The sequence below is a fragment of the Acanthaster planci genome, linkage group LG09 (genome assembly GCF_054643075.1).
Source record: "Acanthaster planci isolate LZ-2023a linkage group LG09, COTS_SCS, whole genome shotgun sequence".
Taxonomy (NCBI): Eukaryota; Metazoa; Echinodermata; class Asteroidea; order Valvatida; family Acanthasteridae; genus Acanthaster; species Acanthaster planci.
The window spans coordinates 11,704,375-11,726,085 of NC_141785.1; the positions used below are offsets into that span (position 1 = coordinate 11,704,375).

The 21,711-nt window shown below is 42.1% G+C and overlaps 1 protein-coding gene across 1 annotated transcript in view; it reads right to left on the reverse strand.

The window, feature by feature from the left end:
* Positions 1–21,711, reverse strand: part of LOC110981975 (mediator of RNA polymerase II transcription subunit 13-like) — a 75,618-nt gene that overhangs the window by 34,426 nt on the left and 19,481 nt on the right. Inside the window, exons 3-8 of the mRNA XM_022240048.2 lie at positions 16,603–16,687; positions 13,608–13,694; positions 5,894–6,039; positions 5,219–5,419; positions 1,835–1,990; positions 317–551 (exon numbers count right to left, since the gene is read on the reverse strand). Coding sequence (XP_022095740.2) covers positions 317–551; positions 1,835–1,990; positions 5,219–5,419; positions 5,894–6,039; positions 13,608–13,694; positions 16,603–16,687 — 910 coding nt within the window. The remainder of the gene's footprint in view (positions 1–316; positions 552–1,834; positions 1,991–5,218; positions 5,420–5,893; positions 6,040–13,607; positions 13,695–16,602; positions 16,688–21,711) is intronic.

Below are 21,711 nucleotides of genomic sequence, written 5' to 3' on the forward strand. Positions count from 1 at the left end.
TGTCAAATAATGGCACTTCACAAAAGCACATGTACTTGGCGGGGAAAAAAAGAGCCAAACAGTGGTTTAGTTGAATCCATCATAAGCCCCTGAAAGAACATCCCAAGTCCATCACAAACCATCTGGCTGCAAGTCAAGTTATAAGCAATTCAACTGAACAGGGTCAAAAACAGTCCGTAGTCACTGTTCACCATGCTACTTGTGAAAGGTCTTATGAAAGGACGTTCTGGCTAGAACTTTGGTTGCCATTTAAGATTTTGCCAGCTGGAACCCTGCGACTCATGAGCTTTCTAGGAGTGATCTACAGGCCACTTACGCAACCGTTTGCGATGACGGCACCTCGGGGGCTGGCACCGTCAGCTCCCGCCACAGCCTGCCGGCCATGCGACCCGCCAGCATCTGTGGAGACAGCAGGTCCGACTCCGCGGGGAACAGGGCCGGGTCCGGGGCACTCGCGTACACACCCGATGACACCATGGTGATCTTAGCCTCACCTGGCAATGGCTGGTCAGGTGGGGAGGTGGGCGGAGTTAGCGAGATTGAGGACATGGCTGGCGGAAGAAAAAAGCATCAGGAGTAATTTGGCGAATGAAATGAACGGTATCGATTTTTGTTGATAAAAAATGGACAAGGAAAAGAAAGAGGGGGAGGTAGGAATTATCATTAAGTAGGACCAATTTCAAAAAGTTTGGACAAAAATACATCAACAGCCTCTCAAGTCATTTGAATGAGGGCTTTAATTTTACTAGTTTAAAGTAACTTCACAACTGTCTTACTCCCTGACTGGGAGGAACAAAGACGGCTTCCCAGCATGGCCTAAGGCATGTAGAGAGAAGACTTCATATGGCTGTTGAATTACAGCTGTTTTTCTCATAATTGATTTTCTAATGGAAAACGGATCTGCCTGTTATTTCCTTCACAGGAGATGTAGGCAGTGAATGCAGTGAATACGCAATTAGGCAGTTAGGCAAGTATAATATCTGTATCAATAAATAACATTCAAGTACAGATAAATACAAGTCAGAAACTTAGAGACAATTTTTCAACTTTGTCCTGGTGTCAAGACAAATCTCAGTCAGCGCGGATCTGACATTCCAGTATCACGTTGGACAAGGGAGGTCCATCACTCGCATAAATGGATTAAATACAGCTGGATTACTAATCCGCGTCCGGGTGCGTGAAATGCCTCAGTGAAGCGATGGCATGGTAAGCCAGTTGCCGCCCCCATCTGACGTACCTCCCCACTCCACTGAACAGCCTTTGCGCCACTTACAGAGCCCGCGACAGTGAGCACAGATTCCCACCCCTACACAGCAGCTCCACTGGTAACGGTGATGGGCATGACCCACGGGACCTGTGATACGCTTCACTGTCATGACTGCAGCCCTTCTAATATCTGCTTGAACGAGCTTAGCCACTGATGGCAGAAATTAAAGGTAGATCTCCTCCCAGATTCCCCTTGTTGAAGACATTACTTGAAATGTAAATACAAGTAATATCAATGGAACAAAGTTACTCTAGATTTGCTGTATAAAGGTGCATACCCTGCAACTCTATCATTTTTAAACAAAATAAAACTTCTACTTCTTACTACAGTCTCTTCGCAGGGATGCTGCAGACACAAGGTGGCTGGAAAATAAACATTTAGTTTTGTTCCCTCCCCCCTTGCTATCAATGAAGGGCTGATCTCAGTCAGTTTAAGCTTGAAGATTTCAATTGATTTTGACTTCCCTGATATTTAATGATAGGTTCCCCTAGACAATTGCTCCTGGAATGAATGAAAACTTGCTCTGAATGAGCAGTGTGATCACAGTGTAATAGAAGGTCCACCAACCTGCTGCTGTGATGCCATGTATCCTGGCTCCGGCATTCTGAACCGGGGGAGGGGGTAGATAGGTGGTCCCCGGCATGGGTGCGATGGGAACATGGGCCATCTCTTCGCTCTGCGGTACCAGGACGTACGCAGTGGGGTACAGCATGCGCACCCCGGCTAGAAAAGAAAAAATAATTCAGAAAAGGGAAGGGGGGACTAAGTTAAAATATGCAAACTTAATGGATCAATTACTTGACTCATGCCAATGCAGGTGCGAGGGAAACGGTGACTGATCAAGCAGTATGGAAGGAGTTGTTTTCTTTTGTTTTTCTTTTTGAAGGTGGGAATAGGAATTCTTGCAAAGGTGTTGAGCGAGTCCTTTTCCCGTGTGGACGGAGGGTCAGAGGCCTTGCCGACACTACAGCCCAGCAAGATGAGTCATCCAACCAGTGGACACACACTTAAAGATATTTGGACCTGCCTGCATGGAAGGGGTCTTATATTAAGATACATGTATAGCATGTAACAGAACTCTCAATTTACTGGCATTCTTGCTTGGAATTTTCCCAATCCGCCAAGATCCTCCCCTAGTGACATATCCTTTGAATCTACACGTTCTCGGGGACATCAAGCCCTGCGGGAAGTACCATTACTTGGCTCTCCCTTCTCCACTCCTGTGAAAATCTTCTAAACCTCACATTGGATTTGGAGGATCTGGACTGCCTGAAGGGTTAGGGGTAAAGGAACTGAGAACTCAAGAAACTCTACTCAAATTACCCTTATCTACTATCCACCTTAAGCTGAAGTGCGCCCCCAGTGGGCGAAAAAAAGACAGGTGGTTACAAGCGGGTTCTTGCATGCATTCTGTGTGTACGCAAAGACCATACAAGCCGGCATGAATTAGTTATGCCTACTCAACGTGCTTTGCGTCAAACGCGAAAATACTTGCGCGCCTTTATGGTGAGTACCAAAAAAAACACTACTACTCAGAGCAGATCGCTGGGACTGTTTTCTGTCACTTCTAAGATACTCCCATGACCTTGCAATGTGTATTACACATTAACATTCAATGAGAAGGTTTGATGCAATCTTGCACCACCAATGCATTCAATTCTATGAACACTCTCGAGTCAGTGCTGTCTGACAGTGTCTGGTGGCACATACATGTAAGAAGCCTGCGCAGATGAGACTCTAACCCACAACCATGTGATCACAAGTGCAGAGGGTTGGGCAATTCACAAACCCAGTTTGCTGAGGTGGAATGAGTGGTCTTGTCACTAAAGGTCTTCACTCAAATAATGACAAGCTTTTCTACGGCAACCCAAAAATATACACTGCTTTCCGAACCCACCCCCCCATCTCTTTCCAAAATAGTAACAGCACTCCAGTGCTGTAACGCAGCAAGAACTCAACCCCGATCTGTGCCTGGCACCTTTGTCTCATTCCATTGCATGGATTCATGACTTTGTTGGGACAACACGCCACGGAAGAGGCTAAATTATCGACAAAAGATGATGGGACCCTTGCAGTGTTTGGGCTACCATGGTTGTCACTCGGCAAATTGCATGCCTTTACTTGTGTCTCTCTTCCCCCCCTCCCTCCCTCGAGGAAACTCAGTCACCACAAGTCGATCTACCCGGTTTCCTGTTAAAGGGTAATACACACAAGGGCATCTTTCTACTTCACATGTAGATTCTGGGTTTTTTCCCCAAGGTTAACTGTGGGCCGCAGGTGGATGAAGCCATACTACCTAGACTCACAGCAGAGCCAATTTTACAGTGCTTGTTGACTATTTGAATGGAATGGATATCATTTGAAGATGGAAAGGAAACGATTAACATTACAGGGCCAGGTGCTCACTGTCCGGTGCGACACCTGTGGCTTGTCAAGCACGGAGGAAGGTAGCCCCCATGCCCAACCTCCTCCACTCCAGACGGGATGTGACAGAACTCGAAAGGAACAAGGAATAAAAACCATGCCTCTGGTCTCTAAAGAGCATTACTTCTCAACTAGGACTGACAATAAAGGTACACACATCATTCAATTAAATGTTACTGATAAATGATTTCATCCAAAACATGTTTAAAATTGGTGGTAACCAGCGCGTTGAACATTTAAAGACATGTTGCTTTTGTTTTGAAAGGTGGGTTGCAGCCTTTAAAGCACAAATGCTTTGAAATTCAGAAGTAAACTTGCGGGTCTTTCAAAAAGTTGTAAGGTTACGATGTATTTAAAAATATCGCAGTAGGGCAACTGGATCAATTTCTTGAGAAATGGCACTTGAGTGTATCTATCGTTTCAAGGTTGACTTCTTCATTAAATTTATTCACTTGCACAGAAGTAAAAAAAAATAATGCTACTTTACATTTGAAGTTGTTCCAATGCAGGGCTTAGCACCACTGTTATAGCAAAAGCATGTCATGGTCACTTGGAATAACCTTAAGCCCCAAATGTCACCTGATCTAAAAATGGGATTCGGGAATACATCATTTTTGCCCCCCCCCCAAATAAGGGCTTCAGTTGCTGCAGCCGACAACACCAGCTCCCAGCTTACTGCACTTTCAGTACAACCCATGTGATATCCAACCACTGCTGAGTAATTGGGACGCGGCTGAGACAGCGAGCGGGGATTTGACAACCTGTAGCTTACCGGCGGCTGCGGCCGAGATTGTTCCTCTCTCTGATTGTCAAGGCTGGGAAGGGGGCCCCCTCCACCGGATCAAATGAATCAGGGAGCGATTAAGCAGTATGACTCTGGGTCTCCGCAACGGAGGCATGGCCTAATTCTGAGTCACGGTGCACAAGGGGGAAAGGCAGACAAGGGTGGGGGGGGGGAGAATGTCACAATGGGGTGTCTTGTTTTTTCTGCTGAGCATCAGAGAATTAAGCCACCGAGTAATATCCTAAACATTTTTAGTAGTGAATCAAAAATGAATGTTAGTTTATATCATTTACTGAGTTTGCCATTCCTGAGGGTTAACCACCAAAAAACTTCAATCCAATCTTTTCTGTTTTTTTCCTTTCTAAAGCAAGAGTGAGCAAAGCTTCTCCAGCCTAATGGCATTCTGCTGGGTGATGAAATGCCTTCTGTGTCAGTCAACTGTTGAGTTTCCTGTTTTTATTTTAGCCATCAATTAACTTTTGTGAGGTTAGGTTCTGGCTGCACACCGATACAGTGTAAAACTGTATCGGTGTGGACCAGTTTGTCAAATGAGTCATGTTCAACTTCACCCAGGTAGGTGTCCCAAGCTGGTCAGGCAAGATCCCCACTGGCTTGGATAAAATCTTCAGCTGGTCAGTTTGTCAGAAACTTGCACTTGTCAACATGGGGAAAGAGACACAGGATTCCAAACTTTGTAAGATTATGGGTTTGTCAGGTGAGACTCCCCCTCACGCTAAACTTACCAACGAGGACATCGACAACAGCTGGCAGGCCATCTTCCAGGCTGTCCTCATCCAAGGGCGTGTCCCTGCTTTCCTCCTCCCCCTGAAACTTGATTGGATAGAAGTGGTGCCACTCATTCAGGATTCGCCGACTAGCAGAGTGACTCGCTTTGTAGGAGTGGCCGGTCAGCACACCGCTCAGACCGTACGGAGAGAGAATGACTAAATGTGCAAAACAGAAGGGAAAAAAGGGTCACTGAGATGGTCCTGACTAGGGCAAGAACTGGGCCAAAGTTCTTGAAGACAGTGAGCTGGCATGACACCAACCATGGAACATTTCAGAATAGTGGACAAAACTCACATCGGCCAAATCATCACGTGCTGCATACTGGGAATCACTGGCTCTTGGCTGATATTTCTGAGCCAAAAACTTCAACTCAATGATAATAAATTTTTCCCCTTATATTAAACAACCCCAGGACATGCCAATCAAAATGGCAGTTAAGGTAAAAAATCAAAACAAAAGCTAGAACGCTATCCACAAACAATCCTGTGGGCCAGTCCCAAACATCAAAACTTTTGGCAGGGACTTTGACGATATTTCCTGATCCTCCTTGACTTTTCGGAGCCAGGAAATGAATTCCTCTAGAACTCACTCTCTCTGTACTCTCTACCTTCCCCTTGGAGGAGCCCTACCTTGAAAGCCAGTGGCGGAGCCCTGTGCTAGGGCCAAGTGGTCCAGTGACAGTCTGCAGACAGGCTGGTGGAGGGCAACCTCCACATTGGCGCAGACCGTACTCTCACCATGGAGGAAGAAACTGAAGGCAAAGGACAGGTGGTCACTGCAAAGAGAAAGAGAGCCAACATCAAAAATCAGTGATGCCATTTTTTAAATTTCATTTTTTTCCTCTGCAGTTCATTTGGTTTTGTTTTTCTTTTTTTGACAACATTTCATTCGTAAGCTGGAAGGAGGTCTAGGCATCTTTTGAACACGCTGCAAACCATTTTCCACAACCTGTGTTCAAATTGTTATAGGGCCTGACATTTCGACCCTCGGCATTCAATGCCTTTCTCAAAGTCGTTTCACCTTTAAGAAAGATTCTGCTGGGATAGAAATGTCAGGCCCTCTAAATACCAAAAGCATTCAAGACTAGCCACAAAGACACTTCCATTTTTATTTCAAGGCACTCTGGCCAACAATTTTTCGGAGGAAGGGTAAAACCTACTCGAAATCTAACTACTTCGGGAATATGTTTCAAGAACTTTGGAATAAGTCTGACAAGTTTTTTGCAGCCCTCAAATTTTTTTTAAAATCTTTTATTTCTGAAATTATCTACTGGCAGTATCTAAAAATGTAGTGGGGTTTATTAATTTAAGAATTATCTTACACAGCATTTTATTATAAGGACATTACATGCATATGTTTTTATACGTGCAACTGACATGTAATTACCAATCCACTGTACATTTATTTGGACAAATTACAACAATGGTCAACTGAACAAAATAATCAATAAGTACACTGCAAAAGTACAGGTACATGTACGTGTACTGGTACATGTAAAAAACACCTGGCACAAAAGATATCACAGAACGGTTTACAGCAGTGTACAACTTGTGTCTTTCGAATTATCAGCATTGTACATTCAATGCCATCTGAAATGCATAATGCACAGAGCGCAGTTGAATAATCCAGACATGTACATCTACACACCGGTGCCAAGCCTTCTCGGATGTTTTATGCATGACCTGTGTGCTTAGGGATCTCGTGAATATGCAAAGCACACAAGTTCATTATCAGATTGTGGGAGGGGGAGGGGGGACTGTGCTGTGTCACGTTGGGCACTGCAGACTAGCAGTTCCTCCAGGCTCTGAATGTTTACCAAATCAATGACATGGGGCAGCGTGCGTTGCGTTGGGCTGTCGGGGCACACCGTCACTTCCAAGGAACCACATAACCTTCATGTTGACGTCAGCCATCCTTGTGGAATTGCATAAATTGAATTTCGTGTCCACAAGATGGTGTGGGGTTTCACAAAAATGTCAAGAAATTACTCATTCGCAAGATGCAAGGGGGGGAGGGAAATGGAAGACTAACAAGAACTATTTAAAGGTGGAATACATCATTGACTTTTAGCAGTAATTATACAAGATTAGCCCATTGTTGGGTATGTGATTTACTTCAACTATTATTCCATGGACCTGTTTCATGTTTTGGGTTTCTAGTATTGCCATTTTATCAAGACTCCTCTGACAGCCACATGCACCACACACAAAATATTTGCACCAGACGCCCGTAAAAGAGTGTGATGCTTCAAATGAAATGTATAACATTCTGCGTGGAAATACTTTATAAACTGACTGAGGCTTTTATTTGCTTTCTCTCAACTGAGATGTTCGGTAGTCCCATTTTTGTGATTTTACCAATGGCAAGTCATTTTTTTTTTTAATTAAAAGGGCTTCCAGTCTTGCCCAAAAATTTACATACACCTTAGCAGAACACAGTTTATTTATACCCCTTTAATTGAACACTAATCATTATTCCTGTCATTCCTATCGCGGTTACAACCATTCTCCTTTGTTTCAACAAAAAGATTCTGCAAATGTTTCAATTGGATGACCTTATTCACCATTTTGCATTTGATGTGACAAAATTCAAGGGGCAAAAGTTTATATACATCAAATTTGTAAAGGAAGTCTTTCTGCAACATGATTAAGGTGCATTACTTAGGGCTCTTTTTGATTGGCCTTTTTTTTCAACAGTAATCAAGTACATGAGTACTGTACATGTGCAGGTGTGTGGAAGAAACTGAAAACAAAGTTTTGGCTCCTCAATAAATTTTCCACAACACTAACCCATTTGATTTCGTTGTCCATTCTACTTTGATGACAATGTCAATGTCATTGTCATAAAATCATGAAACGAAGATCCTATCCTATCTGCGGCACCATTGTCTATTTCAGGTTTGTCAAAATGTTTTAAACTGACACTTCTCTGAATCGGGAATCGGCTTTGACAGCCCACATATACACCAAAACCACACCCTCCCTCTGGGCCCAGATCACAGCCGCAGATATCTTAACACCCAAGCATGTATACATTTCACGGCCATATGCCCCGACTATATCCCAGAACATGCACGGGTGAACAACAACAGGAGTGCCCTCCAGACACACACTAACCCCTTGCCATATCCACACGCACGCACATGATCCCTCATTAACGCAGAGTGAAATTTCCATTTGTAAATAGATGTGCTACGGTAGCGCAAAGTGGCGGAGGAGGGGCGAGGAGCGAGGGAGCAAAAGTAGAGAATCCAATAACGCCCGGTAACCGAACACTTTTCTATCCGGCCCTGCTCTTGGGTTTGACCTACGTGTCACTGAAAACACTAAGTGATGCCGCACTGGTGCCCTGCCACTTCTTGGCAGAGATACAGAAGATGTTCAGAGAAAGGTGCCGAATACCAGCACAGAGGGGTCAATTTATTTGAATGAGATCTATGGAAAAAATGACACTCCATTCAGGGGAGCTCCACAAACCTGCATACACCACAATGGTATGTGTGACACTGTGAATTGGCCCAACTGAATGGTATGGCCCTGTTCTGTGTGTGTGTGGGGGGGGCACATGTTGGTTTCTTTCATTTCTTTAATGTCTTCATTCTGCCACAATACCGTCAAACTGAATGACCACGTATCAATTCAATGTCAGTCACACAGACTGCAAGCGTGTCAACAGCATGCCTTCCAACTTTATATATCAAAAAAATCAAACAAAGAACATATCTCATACGCATGACAAGGGCCATGGAAGGCAGGCAGCCAGCCCCAAAACCTGGCAATGTGGTGATCCATGCTCAAGTCAAAGCTGAACACAAGAAACGGCCTTAAACATTAATGCCCCCAAAATGGCTTGGTTTGGTTTCAATCAAAAAGTTACAGGCAGGAAAAGAGAATTGATACACATCAAGTCATCATTTTCTTCAGAAGAAAGCTCCATGTATACAGTGCTTACCGTAGGCACTGTAATCACTATGCAAGCAAGTGTTCATTTATGCATGGCTGCACAGCGACCAATAAAAAGCACATCAGAGGATGCAGACTGTTGGCCAGTGCTGTGCTGATGTTTGCCTGGGTCTTTATGCAAATAAGTATTGTTATCAAGGTGACTGGAATCCTGCAGTGTGGGGGGCCCCAATGGCTCAATGGAGGGTGACAATGGGATGTGCCAAAAAAGGTTCATGCATAAGGAACCATCCAGACTGCCCATAATTAATATGCATTGATTCCGCCATGGAACATGGGAACACTTTTGGGGGAAGCCATCACATGAAAGTAAGTATGATTGAAAAAAAGCATGTCAGGCAAGAGCAGCAGAAAATGAAATGTACAGCACATTTTAATTTTTTCAGTTGAGTAGAGATGTTTTGCAATGGGCTTATCAAGCATATTCATGTGGATGTAACAACTTTGGAAGAGGCATCGCTTTGCATGTTCCCTGCAAAACATTGCAAATCGTATCTAGCAATCCACACATGAAAAAAAAAAGGTTTTTTCCATTTGAAAAAAAATACATCTTTCAATAACAAAAATACGGACATGTGGGAAACAGGAATATGTGTTTGGCTGCCATGTAATATGACTAGCACAGCGAGATTCCCGACAGAATTCAAAGGCAGCAATAAAACTTGAATGACCACCTGATGCATTCTCGTTGAAAAAACCAAGAGTTTTTGCAGCAACAAGGCCATTAAAAGAGGGAAGAAGCATAAAACTTGATTGCAATCGTACAAGAGCAGTAACTAATAGGCTGGTGCATGTAAACTTGACATGGAAATGAACAGGCACGTGGCTACATGTACACTGTATATGTACATTACACATGTGCATATGTACATGCACACATACAGTATACAGACGCAGCAGAAGCGGACACCAGTCAATTTACCAAGTGCGAAGTATATAAATAGATATTGAATCTCTGTTTATTTTGCTTAACACAGAAAAAATAGCTAAGCAATATTATCTGCTTAGCAGCTACATACGAAGTCATGCTCTGCTGGTGAAACTTAAATAAGTGTTTGCACTACAGGTATGGGTACAATGCCTACTGAGTTCATGTACTGCACAACTATGCATGTACATGTACAAAAATGTACATGCATTCACACTGATCTCAATGGACCTTATTCAGGGGAAGCCATTTTTAAATCTTGTTCCCAGACTCTATGTTGGATGGGGGTGGTGCCAGACTATTTGGGATTCCAAGCCTCGCTTTCAGGTTTTTTTTATGTGGCTTAAAACCTTCACAAATGTGGATATCATTTATCACAAATGTTTTATAATTCTACACAAAAACTGTCATATTTGATTGCTATAATTTTTTACTCTCACATCCCCAAAAGGAAACAATTTATCCCACTTTCAATTCACGATGGATGACAAACGAATACAGTCTATCACCTTGGCCTGATATGATTATGCAGCAACCTGTGACACTTGATCTCATGATCAGTGAAACCACATCCCTTTTGGTAGGGGGAAGAAGCCAGCTAAAAGTTTGTATCTTTTGAGCCACAATAGTGGAATTCAGATCTAACATTGTATCAAATGATTTTTGTATCAAATTTTTTTTAAATCCAGCCAACTACATGGGCAAGTACATGTACATGTGTGGAGAATTTTTCTTTCATCAAATTGTGCTTGGACTGTTAACGGGGGACAAAGCGACACAAAAGTACACTGAGATCAACTATTCTGTTCACGCTTACCAACAAATGAAATTTTGGCTGAGGTAATACTGGTCCAGAGTTATTAGCAAGTTGTAGAAATACCGATGTTATATTTGCTTTATCGTTTCATCAAAATTTACATTTAAATTTGTTTCTAGATGAGAAAAAGTTTGGATAGGATAGATTTCACACACAATTAGATTTGCATTTCTCACTGCAACTCACAAATGGTGAAGTGCACTTCAGGCTTATAAAAGCAATCCTGTCAAAGAAAGTACGGCTTAAGTGCCATTAACATTACAATATGCTAATGCTTCATACAATATGCAACATCCTACAATCGCCGTTTTAATTTCTTCCCTTCCAGTTTGGGAAAGGATTGCAAAATTTGCCATTCTCCGGCGTGGTTGTCTGCGGCTGACGATGACTGACGCGGTGGTGGGCAACTGCCTATCAGATGTCCTCTGGTTTAATCATGCGTGGTCAAAAACGACCCGGCGGTATGAAGATGCACTACGTCAACATAATACCCGCACCCAGGCCGTAGTGCACAAGGTCAGCGGCGTTAATGTATTACCAGGCTAATTCAGCAGTCGAGCCAGGCTGATTTGTTGAATGGGGGAGCGTGGTCTGAATTTTTTTTTTTACGAGTGGTCACATCAAAGGAAAAATTAATGGAGAAAGATTAATGCAGACACAATCACTTAAAATACTTTACGTACGGCAGTCTAGGTTCTGGCTGATCAATTCAAACTGCAGATGCATTTAAAATGCTCATAATATAATTATAATACATTGCCCTACAAAAACCCTCAGATTAATAGATTACACCATTTGGTTGACTAGCTTACGTGAAATTGTGCAAATAAGGTTAGTGTATTTAAGACAAAGAATTTTGTTTCTTGCGTGTACACGTGTACATACATACGTGTACATGTACAGGAATATTAACATTGTAGGCCGGCTTGGTGTGGCTCCATAATTTTTTTTTTAATTGGTAAATTTTTTTCAAATAAAGGAATTCTGACTCTGCTTGGTTCTCAAGGTTGCGTGAAGTGAACAGAAACACAACTATCTTTTTTTTGTTTGGCACATTACTTGGTTCAAAATTTGTGTCTTCTTCAACGTTCTGGTGGTTTTTGACAGATCAGGGAGATTTATGTATTGGATTTTAAAGGCAGCATGAAGGTGTATTTGAAAGAGAGCCAGTTTAGTATAAATACTCCATTCGCTGTATCCAACCAAAAGGGTTCAGGTTTCAGTGAGGGACAGTCGGGAAGCCTTCCCGGACATGCATGCCTACAACCAAATACTTCACTTGTTTACAAATGTTGTTGTTGCCAGAATGTTTGCGTACTAAGTGATTAATTTACCAGGAAACATTGGATTTCCCACTTATTACACACCAAATGCCAAGTATCAGTCGGAAATCCACAGAGCAACTGACATGTGCATGCATTGTACATGTACATATACATGTACATACCAGGTCTACCACAGAGGGACAAGGGGGGGTACCAGCATGTCTGCACTGATGATTTAGTGCTTTGTTTACTCAGGGCAGATTGTTGTCTGGGGAACCAGTATTTTATCAATGTGTCTAGCACTACACAGCATGTGCAACATGGAGCTATGTAATTAATGGAGTGCTAATTCGCAGTTCCAAGCGAAGCCTGCTGGGTGTATCCATGTTCGCGCAAAAACCCATGGAAAACCTGAAATTTTGTGTGGCTTTTGTATGGTTTTTTGCACATCTGCATCCATATTCTAAAGCAATCAGTAAATGAGTATTTAGTTTTGCTTAGTGTAAGCAACACAAGCAATGTAAAAAACGTGCGTGTGTGTGAGTTTGTTTCTGCATTCAATTGGGGACCTTGAACAATAGAGGACAATAAGGTCCCCGATTGACAGAGGGTCCCCAATTGACAACTGTGTACAAAACATATGGGTGGTCCTGTAAAAAAGTTAAAGTACAAACAAAAGAGGAACAATAGGGGGTCCCCAGTTGCAGGCAAATACACACTTTTGTGTGTGCGTGCCCTGCAGGTGCTAAATTAAATGATTAAAAAACAGGCTGTGTATTGTAGGCAAATGGTGTACTTCACGTTGTATTTACAGTACATAATTCGGAATTCATTATTTTAAGTTCTGCAAATATGCCCATGAATTAAAATATCTGGGAGCCTGTGCATTGACAAATTAGCACTCCAGTAATTTAATATAACATTATGAAATGCAACAGTCTGCTATGTTTGTATGCAATACATCTGGTTCCAAGAAACCAGCAGAATTTGTTCCCAATTTGGCAGGGCACAGTTTACTGGGAGTGAGCGATTCATATTCAACTGCACTGACATTTAATCCCCTTGGATTGATAACGCACCATATGGGAAGTTAAAACCACTTAGGAAGAGCAGAACTGATCAATATTCAATTTTGTGTGAGGCAACGGATGCATTGAACCATTCACGGATAAATTTTGCAACTTGGCCCAACACCAAATCCAGTATTTTCTCATCGATGTCTTACACAGAAGACAAGGCGCTGGGAAATATGCTGGTTCCAGGAATCCACCGATAAAGCGCAGTTTTGCCCAGGCTATGGGAACTGAAGTAAAATGGACTAGTCACTCGTTCCTACACCAAAGAGACAATGACTGGGGGAGGGGGTCTTACTTGAATGAATCAGGGGAGGCAGGAAGGCTGTCGTAGGGACGAACAAACCACTTGCCAAGATGGACATAGTTATGGCTCAACAGGCACCTGCAAATGATAAAAAAAATCCCAGAAAACTAAACGTATAAGAAGCAAATAAGCCTTGAACATTCAGCAAGCTTAATCAAAATGAAGTTCTCAATTAAACTAATTTATAATGTGAATGATAATTTATCATAACAACCCGTCTGTGAACCTAAATGGAGACTTTTTAGATGTACTTCTAATGGATGAAAATTGACAAGTTGAAGAAAGGTTTGCAAAGAAATTGCCAAGATCTCAAGAGCCAGATCCACCCCCCATGCAGTAAATATAAACCCCACCCCTTCAGGGTCAACTGACAGGGGCTTAATATATGCACGTAGGCTAACCTCCTCAGCTGAATTCCCCTTAAGCTAATGACATAACAAGAGCTGTCTCCAAGCATATATGAAAGTGCGTAATGTCCTTACTGAAGGCCTGGAGACTGCAAGCTTTTCTGTAGTAGTCAGCGCATACCAGTACTGCACACCTGCTCACCAACTTGTCATTGAACTGTGTGAACTGAAACTGCCATGAACTGACCAACTCCATCTGGCCAGCCTCAAGGCTTGACCTGTGACCTCAGTCCAGGCCACATTCACCAAGGGGAAGGATACCATGATACCTGGGCCCAACAGCTGTTGGCATTTTTGCAATACTCTGTCTGGACAAACTATACAGTCAGCATGCCCCTGCTTGCTACAGCATAAACTGATCAATAAAGACATTCCTACAATCCCTTATCATACAGGTCACTTAACTGCATTCTGCAATTAGGACAGTCGGGCACAGTGAGCACCTGCTGCTCCAATAAATCAATTTAAAATTATTATACATGTACAGACTAAATTACATTAACAAAAAATAGTTACAGTGAAATGAATCAACTGTACAAATCTGTACATGTGCCAAGTAATTCATAAAATATTCACTTTTTGTCAGGAAGATAGACGGCCACCTATACATTTATTTGGTTACCTACAGTCAGTTTTCACCAAGCTGCCAAAGCTGACATTTTGGCTCAAACCTCACAGAAGAAAGGATGCATAATTCATGGCATGTGATATACATTGTACATGCACGTAGTGTGTTAAGCACATGTAATCTCTTAACACTAAAGGAGGTTGTGCGGCCTACTAGTACAATGTACATAAATCAAATGGCGGACTGCATTTCTCCCACTGTCACCAGAGGGACATCCGTCATACGTGAAGGCTCTGTGAAATCTGGAGATAACGCCCCAGCAGATGTACAACATGTATGCAGGATCCCTCCTGGGGAAATTCCTCTTGGAGGGGAGGGATTCACTAATACATGTAATACACAGATAAGGCACAGTGGGAAGCCTCAGCAAAAAAGCTGAGGAATTCTTTCAGACATGACAGATACAAGTGTGCATCGGCCCAATGCCACTTAAATCTGGACAATCCCAAATAAATATATGCAATCCTGGATGACCATGTACGTGTACATAATGGTAGTACTGTGCACAAGCTGTACAGATAAAAGTGATCAAGTTCACAACGTTATCCATGATTCACCCTGGCCATTTTCAAATACTTAACTTTGTCTCCATCTCAGGCTTCGTCCCCGAAACCAATCCCCGATTGTGGGCCCGAAGCGTTTAAATCAAAGTGGATTACTGCAAGTTTTTGCTCTCTTGCATCTTATTTGATGTTTTGTGGCACTATTAGTCTAATTACTGTGCATACAGCTTCAAAGTCAGCTAGTTAAAAACAGTTGAAGCCTGAGACGGAGTCGAAGTTGAGTACTGGAAAACGGCCCATATTTTTTGTGCCTCTTAGGGTCACTTGTGTGTGTGTTTTTTATTTCCATTCTAAAGACGTACCAACAGTTTTGGGAAGCAAATAGTACATATTAATCAAATTTGGCCAAGTAGAAAAAAAAATATTACAATAATACTTGCAGCGGCACTGTCAGAAAAAAAAATAAACATTTCAAATTATTATTTACAATCAGAAATCACCAGTTTCTCTGGCTCGTAACCAATTTCCCTATTTACTAACCCATAAAAACAGAACAATGACTGACCTCAACTCTGACGAGTATTTACTTTTATATTCATTCCATCCTGACACTACCTCCTTAAAAATATTGGCAACAATGAAAAAAAATCTGTAATCCAAAAAATAACAAGTGAGGCCTATTAAAGTACAATGGTATGAGTGTACTATCCATCTAAGTACACATACAGTACTTGTGCATGCAATGCACTTGTACATGTACATGCACTTTTTACACCACTACATTCAGTAATAGACATGCATGCAACTTCCCAGTCGTTCAGGATAGGCAGGAAAACCAGCCGAGCTCAACGAAATGAGGGTGGTTTGTGGTTTTTATGGAGTGAACACAAATTGCAGGGTTGGAGGCTGAGAATAAAACTGCCTGCATGCATAATGACAAATGGAGAGCCCCAGCTGTCAAATTGCACAGCTAAATGGGCATTGAAGAAATGTGCCGTCTCCCCATAGCCTGGGAAATCAATCACGAATCAGCCCCTTGCTCTTTTACCTTCCAGACAGGCGGGAAAAGCAAATCTCAGCCGAGTATCAGAACCAACTTTCTTCTTTTTTTTTTAAGAAGAGCATTATCAGTAACATAAAGGTAATGTTATCACGACCACCAAAAAGGATCTAAAACAGAGACAAACTTTAATATTAAAATCATTCTTTCTGTCAATATTTAGTGAGCACAGTGCATTTAATTTTGTTTAATAGTTTTAGATCAGTTCCAAGAATGTACACATCTTGGTTTCAAAAGTTCCTTCATGACCCGAATGAAGTGGACCAAAGTAAACAGCTTATGGAATGTGCCTCACCTGAACTTGTATTGTTTTTATCACGAATGGAATACAGAAACCGAGTTGTCCCCCCCATGGGACAGAAATATCATTCAATAACAGGTGACTTACCGCTCTATTAGATTATGCAAAGACTTGAAAAGGAGGGTACGACACTCGTACGACAGTCCGTTGTCCCATGTGCCCTCATCAACTTCTGTTGAAAAGAAAAACAGACATCTGACGTAATGAATAACTGAACAATAAACAGTCCAAAATGTGACAGCTACTGTACACATGCCTGCCCTGACCTGGTACAACTTACCTGGTATTTGAATCAAATATATCATGGTACCCTACATGATTACATTGCATTCAAAATCTCATGACTGCGAGACCTCCCATTCAATTCCTTTATCGTTTGACTCGCAGCAGGACGCAAAAAGTTGATAGGAAGATCGCAAGGTTTGTCATGTCAGACTGGCAATTTGGGACTGCCAGATTCTTTCATTTTCCTGCTTTCCATTTTTGCAATATTAAAGTGTTAAACAAGTTATGCATCTACAGCCAGTGTTGTAGGTTATCATACAATGTGATTCCAATTTTTGTTCAGTTAGCCGAATAAATTACAATTGGAATCTTCACGTTTAAACGTAGGTGTTCTCAAGATCTCCACGGCAATAACCTTTCATTCAAGTTCTCTTCAGAAAGAACATTCAGCTTAGTGTGTCTGATTGGATGGGGAGAATTTGTGACAGAAGAAAGAACCTTTAAAGGTTACTCCCGCCCACCTTGCATACCCACTGAGCAGTCAGGAGCAACTAGAAAGCCGGAGTGTGAATCTCACAAGATTTCGAGGAAATTTGCCACTCCTCCTACGATCAATTCCCAATAATAAAAGCACAGCAGGCACGTGTCCATATACATGCACCTCCAGGCAGAAAGGGTGCTATGTATAAGTGTGCCGAGTTAAAAATTTGCAGAGAGATGATCAGATCTAACATTCAGTAACATCACTACTACTCAGTGGCGTGGTGGACGGCGACACCCTGCACAGAACAGGCACTGTCATAATTAATCTGCCTGGACCCGACTGCAGACACATCAGGATGTCTGCGCACTCTTAAAAAAAGGGAATGCATCTCACATCAGGTGCACACACCACCTCAGAAACAGAAGTGGGGATAAAGCTAAACAAATGTAAAACCTCCACATTAACCAACATGCCAACTGCCTTGAAACTGGTTTGCAATGGTTTGACACCAATACTTCTGTGACCTTGCAATGCACTGCAGTAAATTCTTTTGACTTTCTACAAAGCTAGGCCTACAAGTAGGCCAACATGCATTGTGTATGCAGCGTGCAATTTCAATTTTGAGCACATGTACTGATTTCAATTTCTTCACACACTTGGGGCAGAGTAACACATTACATGTACATGTACAATGTACACGTATGTACATGTACATGTACTTAAAAGCAAACAAGTTACAGTACAACTCCCTAAAGGGTTTCCTGAATTTGTGCTGTTTTATCTGTCAATCCATACTGACTGCCAGACTCCTGCATGTTGTAAAATTAGATGAGACCAGATTAAGAACAATACAAAACATGTAAATATTTCAGCTGGCAGGTTTTTTCTTTTCATGCAAAATCTCTGGGTCTGGCGAATTTTTATCCTCTGTGACACTGCCTAGTGAAGAGAGTGTTTGCTGAAGAGCCGACCATATGCTGGTACTTGTTTGATGAAATAAAGGTTTACATCCATCTAAGCACAAGTGGGCTCACCAAAATATTCAATAAAATAACTTAACATAAGCCAGTTTCTTTTTAATGACAGATCTTAAAAAAAAAACCACAAAAACAAAACGATTTCTTACACAGAAACACACTTGAAATTGATTTCCCAATTTATTCCCACACTCTGCAATAATCATATCAAATGGCTGCCATGCACATCAGAATTCCTGTAGCATCCTCCGCACTAATTTACAAACACCGCCGTGCTCTGCGTACTTGCACTTTGGATTTATTTGCTTTGTGGAAACAACTGGGCTAACCGGTGTCCCGTCGGTTAATGAATTCATGCATTTCTGCTCGCTGTGGAACCGGCTTTTTTTCTCCCTGCAGTGCAACGGCAGCACGTGCATGTACACAGATGAATGTAAGGTTCTGTAACCTGCCCGGGTTCATGTGAATTGTATTCAGGATACAAAGCGAGACCCCGGCACTTTGGGGGTCGCGACCCACGTGTACTCTGCTCCCAACAGCCACATGGTATCTCCAGCCACATGGCCTTCTCCAAATCCAAGGGGAACGATGCACACATGCATGTGCTCGCTGCTGCACAAAGCTTCCTCTCCCAAGGACTATTTGCCTGGCAAAATATGAGTAAACAAGCCCGGGTCCCTTGGCCCCCTGCTTTAACACAGACTGAATAATATCAAGCCCCTATCTTTGTGAGAAAAATATAGCTGTTTAGCAGCTGGCACTGAAGAAGTGGACAGTGTGGTACATGTAAATGCTGCACAATACATTCTGCCTCTTTCTTTTTTCCCCTTTCAAATTGAGGATTAACTGACTCATTATTCATTATCAAGCTCATCGTGCAATGTACAGGCAATGCAGTATTTGAACATCCTCAAGTTCACAGAATGAGAGATTTTGTGGGTAAAACAAGACAATGGAAAATATTGCACTCTTGGGATGAAAATCCGTGCAACAAGATCAAGACGCAAAAATTTACAAACGTACGTTTGTTAGCGAATCTAAAGGACAAAACTAGCAAAATGAAAGCATGAAAGACGAAACATATGCAATGTGAAAGTGCATGTGCCAATCCTTAAAACGAAGGTGATTTGTGTTTTATTTTCATACCCCTTGCCTGTCTAAATAACTTTCATGTATTCTCCCAAATGCAATTAGGATGACACCCCAAAACTAACAGCACAAGTCAATTTTTTAGAAAGGAGGGTGCAAAGTTATAAATGGCATATCCCCCCCAAAAAAGGAACAATGCAGCAAAACAACACCGTACTCCAAAGCATTCCTGACAAATGTTAATAATCACATGCTCAAAATTGGGAATCCTCCTTCCTAAGGAGAGAACTGCGTATTTCAAGGAGTAGGCCTACACGTACATGTCCTGACGACAGACTGAGCACGCAGTCCGAAGCGTTGATTATACTCCTGGTTCTTTTCAGAACCACACACAGTCATAAAAGATATATTCCTTCGCATGGTGCTACCCCAAGCCTTTCCACCTATTTCCCTCTTTTTGACAGCTGGTCTACTTCATTTTTCATAATAAATATCTTCCCCCTTTGAAATGGTGTTATTTTTGAAAAAATACTTTACTTAGCAACACTACGCTCATTTAAGGTTGGTGATGTCATAATGAAAGGAAGCAATGTAAGGAAGAAAGACGCAATTCTTGAAATTCTACAAATCAAGAAAACAGCCCAAAGCATGTACAATGTATTTCATTTCATCAGAAATTAAGATTAAAACATCCGCACATAATTTCTGGATCGACTTCAGGCTCTGCCAATGGAGCAACACACCTCATCCCATTCGCAATTTTACCAAACAAAACGGCCTTGGCCCTAAATAACTCAGGAGACTAGGCCAAGACATCCTGTCTCAGTTTTCTCACCGGGCAAAGTTACAGGCAGCCCCTAAGCCTTCCCGTGACCTTCCTCATTGTTCTGGCTTCCTCAATACACCCATGACTTACTCCTCATTCAACACTGGCCCCTTTTAGAAGACCTTTTTCTCCCCCAATATTCCTGGCTCTAGTCCCAGAATACCCCAACTGCTACATGTACAACAGGTTGACAACTCTACTGATATTTGCCCCACCTCGGGGTCACCTCCCCCCCCCACATAATCTGACAATAACTGGAGTGACATTCTTGGTAACCGGGGCAACATGACCAGAAGGTACTACAAAAAATGAACGATTACACCTGGAAATATGGTTGGGCATCAACAGTATGGAATTCCACACATTTAGCAAGTGCGCTGTACATATTATCTTAAAAATAAAAATCAAACTGGTGGAAGGAGAGTTACATGTACACCTTTAACACCTGTACTACACGTACATACAAGCAGTATTTACCAAAGAGTATCAAGGGGGTTTTTAGGCTGTACAGAAGTGTGGCAGACCAGGCGCTTTTGGGAATCACAGCAACTGATTGACTGTACTCAAGGGCATCAATCCGTTTTGAAAACTGAGGGGTGGGGACGGGACATAACCCTGATCAGAACAAATGCGAACGCAAAGCCCTGAGCAGTGTGGGGTCCAGGGCCCGTTCATGGGCCCTACAAAATTTTGGAGTATAGATACTCTGTGGAGTGATTTGAGACAATTTTTGGCCACTTCAGCCACTTTTTTTAACAAATGCTTTTACAAGGTATACATTTTCATTTAGGTTTGGGAAAAAAGGAGGGGACCCAATTGATATAGTACCCCCTCACTTGGAAAAGTGGGGGACGGATGTTCCCCCACCAATTGATGCCCATGACTATACACCCTAAATGTGAGAATGGAAATATGATTCATTATTTGGCCCTAATTTGGCCCTTTGAAAATGCTGTTATTTCACTCTTGTGATTTTCATTCTGGGCCAGAGTGAAAATTACTTCAAAATACAAACTTCATCCTAAATAGCAGAGGACCTCCCGAGTTGTCCCTAACATGGCTTTTCAAAGAATAAATGTTTACTCATTTATAATTGAGGGAACCTTCCTCAAATGTTTCCAATTCCTCCACAGAACCACGAAACCAATGACACCTTATTTGCATGTGAACCTTACCAGTACTGCCACAGAGCAAAAGTGAGAAGGCACAGACATGTTTACTGTACATGAACTATTCCTTCCCAGTCCCAACAACTCACTAAAGATCCTTCACAAAGGTCAGTGATCTGCAAACCTGTGACAAGTTGACGACCCACAACCTCTTATGCACAAATGCCAACATCTAATCTTAAGAGTTCCAGGCACTGAAGATAAACTTTAAAAAACCATTTAAGTTTGAAAAAGTGCACATTGGTGTTAAACTCACAGGTGACATGAATATGGACAGGCAGTTTTTGCTTGTTCAAATTCATAAGAACCCCCCCTCCTTTTTTTTTTTACTGTTTTTACTGCAGACTTGTTCAACAGTGTTTCAAACTGCATGCTTTAAATCTTAAATCTTTCCCTCCAAAATACTCTGTGCATTGGAAACACAGG